Below are 7,207 nucleotides of genomic sequence, written 5' to 3'. Positions count from 1 at the left end.
GTCCTTCGAAAAGCTATCAGTGTTGTACAAAGGCGGAGAGATGGTCTCAGGTTAAAAGGAATTTAAGAAGATATGACAACTAAATGCAGTGCGTGATCTCAGATTGGAAAAACTGAATTTACTGTGAATAAATATTGGATAAATAGATGAAATTCAGTATAGGCTTTATGATAGATAATAGCACTGTGATGTAAAATATTCCAATGTGAAATAGTCTGAATTTCATAATGGTACTGTGGGCTTGTCCTCAGGAGATAGAAACAAGGGTATTTTAGGGGCAAAACTGAGGTTTGTGTCTTCTTCTATCCCAAGACAGTTTGACCTTAAACAGAACAATAACAACAAACAAATGTTTTTAGAAGCTTTGGTGTCTCCACCATGACAGTAATTCTGATGGTGGTTGGCACTGTCACCACTGTAGGCAGGAACCCACATGTATGTGACACCCTAGACATTTGGGGGATGGGTGTGGTTCTCAGTTCTCTTAGCTGCATTTTCTGTTGCCGCATCTTTCTCTGTGGAGTCATATGGCAGTAGTGCCCCTTGCTCCTATCTGGAGACCGTAAGACTGTGGCCCAGGCTCCAGGGGGACTTCTGATACTCCGTGGTAGTGTCAATCACTGGTTCTTGTGTTTTGCTTGGGTGAAACTGAGCTGTTTCGTTTACCTGCCTTTGCTCTTTCTAGAAGCTCCTTGGCAGCAGTGCTCCTCTCGGAGTCTCAACTTTTGTGAATCTCACTAGCTCAGTAAGGATCTCGTAAAGCACACATGAGGCCGGGCCACAGAAATCACATAGGTGTCCCTAGCACTTTCATATTTAGAAGGAAGGAAGGAACTGCCAGTTGGGCCTTTTGCTGCCGGGCCAGAATAGAGCAAGCCAAACGGAGGGAAATTCCCTTTCTCGAGAGTATGGGAAATCAGTTATGCCAGTAGAAATCAGAAAAGGAAAATGTCTCCTCCCAGCTGATTGGCATCTAGGCCACCCCAAGGGCCTCAGTTCACATTCACAAGCACCAATGGATCTGGTAACATGGTTTTTCTACCAGTCAGCTAAATCTAAGTATTAAATGCAAAGTGTGCATTTCAGGAACGTTATGTGGATTTGTGGTGGTGCTAGCATGCTCCAGGCCTATAAAAATGCAGAATGAATTACAAGGAAATATAAATATGGCATTCTCATCAGTGACAGTTATCACCGTGTCACAGTAGAGAAGGACACCGGTGATTTCCTCGTGAATGGACGTGTTCACTGTAGCTGTGGAAAAGCGCACGACTAAGCAGAAACCCGAGCGAGTAAAGCAAGGCGTGATTTCAATGGCGACATCGGGAGAGTCTCACACTTCAGAGCAAAGGAGGATGTGTGCCCTTCTGTTTGCAGCTACGCGAGCCTGTCACTCAGCACCAGGAAAGCTGCTGATCTGGACAGTGGTAGGGAGGTGTTGCCAGCAGGCCAGCCTCAGAGGGCCCCAGTAAGCTGGTGTGTGGTCAGGGAACAGCAGGGGCTGCCTGGTAACATGAAGAGCCATGGCCCTGGGTGCCTATCTTCTGCGCCTCCTTACCCAGAGGCCTTCCCAGACAAGACAAACCCTATTGGACCTTTTCTACCCACACCCCTACTCTTTGTTCTGAAGCATCATTCAATAAATTATGACCTTATAGCTTAAAGGGTTCTAATCATATTTTCCATTTTTTACCCAGGTAAAGATATATAAATTTTATTAGCACATTTGACAGGCAGTGCTTGGTAGATTTCTGGATTGTTCTGGGCACAGGGTAAGCAAGTTCTGTGTATCCATGTCTAGGGTAATGCCCAGAACTTAGGGGCAGGTATCTAGAGCCTACAGATCCAGAGATCTGAAATGAATTCATACTTGAAAGACCTTTGGTCTGTGCTACCTTGTTAGTTTTGTAAAACATTGTGTTAATACAATCTGTAAACGAGCCTAGCTGCTTTATGTGAATGATAATCAAAGGCTGGTCTTATAATTTGTTACTGGTACTTTTGATATTTGCAAAAACAATATAATGACTAAGATTATGTATGTCATTTTGTATTTCTGAAATTATGCATTTGGTAAAGATGACTGAAAGTGGGATTGTTGCTCATGGCGAAAAATAACTACTTTTTGATAGTTAATCAAATCACTGAATCCAGTATAAACTTATGTTGTTTCTCTTTTTTTAGAAAGAAGCCAACAGAACATATAATTGTGAAAATTTAGGGCTCCATGAAATTCCTGGCACTCTCCCAAATTCAACAGAATTTTTGGAATTTGGTTTTAATGTCTTGCCTACACTTCAAAACACAACCTTCAGCAGACTCGTTTATCTTACATTTTTGGATTTAACCAGGTATGTATCTGAGTGCTTCATGTCTTCTTGGTATATTGCTTTCATAAAAACACAATATGTATTCAAATAATTTCTAAGAACTGTGGGGAAGCACAGAGGCAAGCTTCTCTCCTTGTGTGTTCATTTACTCTCCATGAAATACTTTCACCCAGGTCAAGTGTAGTTTGAATAAACATCTGTCAAGAACCAGAAGAGAGGCAAATGCATTGTTCTCAAACAAGCTGCATTAGCGGTTGCTGTTTAAGAAGTTCTGAGGAAAACTAATAACAATAATGAAAATAAACCTTGTACTAAATCAGTTATTATATTATTCTACAGTTGAGCATAGTTGACAATTCTAGAGTAATGACAAATTTTGAGACGTTTTCATAGGAGAAGCCTGGTACTTGGTGGTTCATATTTGCAAATCTTAGCTACTCAGGAGGCTGAGTTCTGAGGATCAAGATTGAAAGCCAGCATGGACAGGAAAGTCCTTGAGACTTTAATCTCCAATTAATCAATAAAAGGCAAGAAATGGAGATGTGGCTCAAGTGGTCCAGCATCAACCTTGAGTGAAAAAGCCAAGTGAGAGAGCAAGACCCTAATTTTAAATCTCGGTACTGGAGCACAGATGCGCACGTGCACACGCATGTGTGCACACACACACACAATTTATAGGAGCATCTCACACCTATTAACCTTTTCCCCTCACAGATTTGCTAAGGCATTCCATTACTTGGTTTAAGGGGTCGAATCAGGATTCCAAAAGTCTGAACCAGTGTTTGAAAACCAGTATTACAAGTAAAGGAAAAAAAACTCAGGGATATACAATGTGAATGTGTGTATGTGTGTGTGCACATGCGTGTGTAAGAAGAGCAGAGACCTATGTGCTCATGATATCTGCACCCCTTAAGAAGTGCCCTCCACTTTGCACCTTCCATGTAAGCTACTGCAATGGAAAAATGAACATTATAATGCTTTATATTTATAACCACCACTGGAAGATGCCCAAGGTGAATCCTGCTGCCTACTTATGGTTAGATGGGGAAACCATTGGTGTGCATGTGTGTGTGTGTGTGTGTGTGTGTGTGTGTGTGTGTGTGAGTGTATTTACATGTATATGTAATCCAGTATTTTTAGAAGCATTACCAGAATCAGGTTCTCCAGAACCCTGCTGTTGTGTAGGACAATTGAGCATTTTCACATGTCATGTGGTGAATAATAGTTCTGCAGAGTAACATGACTTTTATATTTCACAGATGAAAAAGTGGGTGTGGCGTGGTAGGAAAATGTGGACACAGCATGTGTAATATTCTGAGTTCAATTCCAAGCATAGGGAAAGACTCCCTCAAAAGTAAAGCTTCCAGCTTGCCCAGGATGGAATAGCATATTGCATGGTATGCACAGTCTAGGATGCATACTATGAATATTGTATATTACTTAAAATAGCAATAGTCTGATTTTTGCAATCAGCAAAACCATGAATTGTTCCTTACAGTATGAATGTAAACCATTTTTGTCCTTCATAAAGGTGCTGGAAATTCAGAATCAATTCAAAATCAGTATTCAGAACAGAGGCTATTATGAGTTCATTTAACAGGCCACATGTGGATCCGAAAGAAAGTTTATGTTCAATTTTCAGTCTTTCTTTATTTTTTATTGTGAAAATACAGTACAGAGGGGTTACAATTACATGGGCAAGATAATGAGTACATTTCTTATCAAGCATTGTAGTCTCCTCCTTTGTTTCTCCTTCCCATCCCTTCCCATTCTCCCCCTACCCTCCCACCCAATCCTCCCCCCCCACCAAAGTTGTAAAGTTCATTTTCAACATAACGACTTGTACGTCTCATTGTTGCAATGGGTCCACCTGTATCCCTATTTAAACAATTTGTTTTTTCCCTTCCTCTCCACAATCAATTCTCAGTCTTGATGTATATTATTTCACAGTTTGTAAATGGAGGATTTGTCGATGCAAGTCACTAAGACAGTGCCTTTTCTTTTTCCTCTAATTAATCATTATTACATATGATTGTTTGTTTTGAGGTGCCAGATTAACTGGATACATGAAGATACTTTTCAAAGCCACCATCAACTAAGCACACTTGTGTTAACCGGAAACCCCCTGGTATTTATGGCTACTACATCACTTGATGGGCCCCAGTCACTGAAACATCTGTTCTTAATCCAAACAGGAATATCCAGTCTTGAATTTATTCCAAGGCACAATCTGAAAGACTTAGAAAGTTTGTACCTTGGGAGCAACTATATTGCCTCCATTAAGCTCCCTGAAGACTTCCTGACAAGGAATCTGAAAGTCCTGGATTTTCAGAATAATGCTATACACTACCTCTCCAGAAAAGATATAAATTCTCTGAAGCCATCCAGTAACCTGAGCCTTAACTTCAAAGGCAATGACATTAAAGGCATTGAGCCTGGGGCTTTTGAGTCAACAGTCTTCCAAAGTTTGAACTTTGGAGGGACTCGCAACTTGTCTGTGGTATTAAATGGTCTGCAGAACTCTACTATTCAATCTCTGTGGCTGGGGACATTTGTGGACACAGAGGACGAAGATGTTACTTTAGATATGCTCCAGGGTCTTTGTGAAATATCCGTTGAGAGCATCTACCTGCAGAAGCACCATTTCTATGACCTCTCCCCCACCACGTTTCAGTGTTTCACCGGCCTCCAGGAACTGGATCTGACGGCCACTCACTTGAAAGCATTACCCTCTGGAATTGAGGGCATGAACTTACTCAAGAAATTAGTTCTCAATGGCAACAGTTTTGACCAATTATGTCAAATCAATGCTGCCAATTTTCCTTCCCTCACCCACCTTTCCATCAAAGGCAATAGGAAGAAACTTCACCTTGGGACTGGCTGTTTAGAAAAATTAGAAAATCTTCAGAAACTGGACTTGAGCCATGATGACATAGATGCCACTGATTGTTGCAATCTGCAACTTAAAAACCTATCTCGCCTGCAAAGTCTAAACCTGAGTTTCAATGAGCCTCTTGGTCTCCAGAGTGAGGCGTTCAAAGCATGTCCTCACCTGGCATTCTTGGATTTGGCATTTACCCACCTACTTGTTAATGCGCCACAAAGTCCTTTCAAAGGCCTCCAGCTCCTACAGGCTCTGAATCTCTCTCACTGCCTTCTTGACACCAGTAATCAGTATCTTCTCACTGGCCTGCCAAATCTCCAACATCTAAACTTAGAGGGAAATCACTTTCAAGATGGAAGTATTTCAATGATCAACCCACTTCAGACAGTGCCCAACCTGGAGAGTCTGGTTTTATCCTATTGTGATCTCTCTTCCATACATCTGCAAGCCTTCAAGGGCCTTGGAAAGATACATCGCATAGATCTAAGCCATAACAGCCTGACATCTAGTAGCCTGGAGGCTTTCAGCGATCTTAAGGGGATGTACCTCAATCTGGCAGCCAATAACATCCGTATTATCCCACCCCATCTCCTTCCCATCTTGTCCCAGCAGAATACTATTAATTTAAGTCACAATCCCCTAGACTGCACTTGCTCGAATGTTTATTTTTTAACATGGTATCAAAAAAACCTACACAAAGTCGAGGACTCCGAGAAGACACTGTGTGCAAATCCTCCATCACTAACGGGGGTTAAACTGTCTGACGTCATGCTGAACTGTGGGATTACAGCTGTGGGCATTTTCTTTCTCATATTATTTTTGCTCTTGTTTGCCATTGTACTCATTCTTGCAATTAAGTTCCTTCTCAGGTGGAAGTATCAACACCTTTAAGTGCTGAAACTTTCCAGAGATGGCAGATACATGTATTGAGCAAAATTGCTCTACATGAGGAAACTATGGTCTATTCTTCACCATGACCATGGGGTAACTGTTTCATTAGTGACCAGACTTTAGATTGGTTCTTGATGCTGGGTTGGAATCGACTGTTGTTTTTCTGAGCTTCTTTACCCTTGGGAGTCCTGCATGGAGGGAAAACCAGGGCGAGAGGGCCAGATGCTGTGTGAAGATACGGAGCCCTTTCCTCATACGGAAGTGGGCAGAAATGGAAGCAGGAAGAACTCATCACAGTCATCTGCTCTCCACATATTGAAACCCCTGAAGCCTCTCTCACCTTGCTCCCAAAGGACATCATCGACTCCTGCTCCTAACAACTTGAAAGTGCTAAGGCCAGGCTCCCTCTCCCAAGGCTCAGGCCTTGTGCTCAAGACTAAACTCTCAGCCATGTAGCCATTTGCGAAATAGTCTAGGACAAAGTCCCAATGCTTATTTTAAATGTAAAAACAATGCAATGAATTTTAAAGACTAAGCAATGAATGTTGCTCTCAAATAGACTCTATTGATCTTCTTCATTCTTAGGTTTCTCAAGTTTCTATAATATCCTAAGGTACAAATCACTATGAAAATAAAAATAATCTTCCTTTATCACCAAAGTCTAGGGTTTCATTTGCTTCTATAACTTTACAACCATACAGGGAGGCTCCCTCGAGTCTGTCTGGTGTTCTAGGTTTTATGTTGCAAACCCAATTTTACAGGTGGGCTGCAATCCAAAGCACTGGTCTCATTTGGTATCTAGTCCTTAGAAGCCTGTCTCCCGTAGGAACAGGGAGATAATGGTGGTTTGGTTCCCAGGCTATGCCTCAAAAGCCTATTCACCTGGGAAAATATTTAAGACAGCGCTTTCACAATGGAACCTCGTGGGCAGAGCCACCTCTGTGCACTAGCTGTTGGGAACATGATAAGGAGGTTTAGTGAGAAGTGGTTTCTGTTGAGACTGGGCTGTCAGTGGTGGCTGTATGAGTGACAGGTAGGAATTAGAGCCATATACAAAGAGGATGGTGTAAAGGACAGTGTCACAATTTAGGCTTTCTCAAGA

The 7,207-nt window shown here is 41.8% G+C and overlaps 1 protein-coding gene across 1 annotated transcript in view; it reads left to right on the top strand.

The window, feature by feature from the left end:
* Cd180 (CD180 molecule) overlaps positions 1–6,615 on the top strand; it is a 13,518-nt gene extending 6,903 nt beyond the window's left edge. The window contains exons 2-3 of the mRNA XM_042690986.1: positions 2,185–2,351; positions 4,377–6,615. Coding sequence (XP_042546920.1) covers positions 2,185–2,351; positions 4,377–6,105 — 1,896 coding nt within the window. The 3' untranslated portion in view covers positions 6,106–6,615. The remainder of the gene's footprint in view (positions 1–2,184; positions 2,352–4,376) is intronic.
* Positions 6,616–7,207: the final 592 nt, after the last annotated feature.

The sequence above is a fragment of the Dipodomys spectabilis genome, unplaced genomic scaffold, assembly GCF_019054845.1.
Source record: "Dipodomys spectabilis isolate Male_0828 unplaced genomic scaffold, ASM1905484v1 ptg000140l, whole genome shotgun sequence".
Lineage (NCBI taxonomy): Eukaryota > Metazoa > Chordata > Mammalia > Rodentia > Heteromyidae > Dipodomys > Dipodomys spectabilis.
The sequence above is the reverse complement of the archived record's forward strand: the minus strand, read 5'-3'. Positions and strand labels throughout refer to the sequence as shown.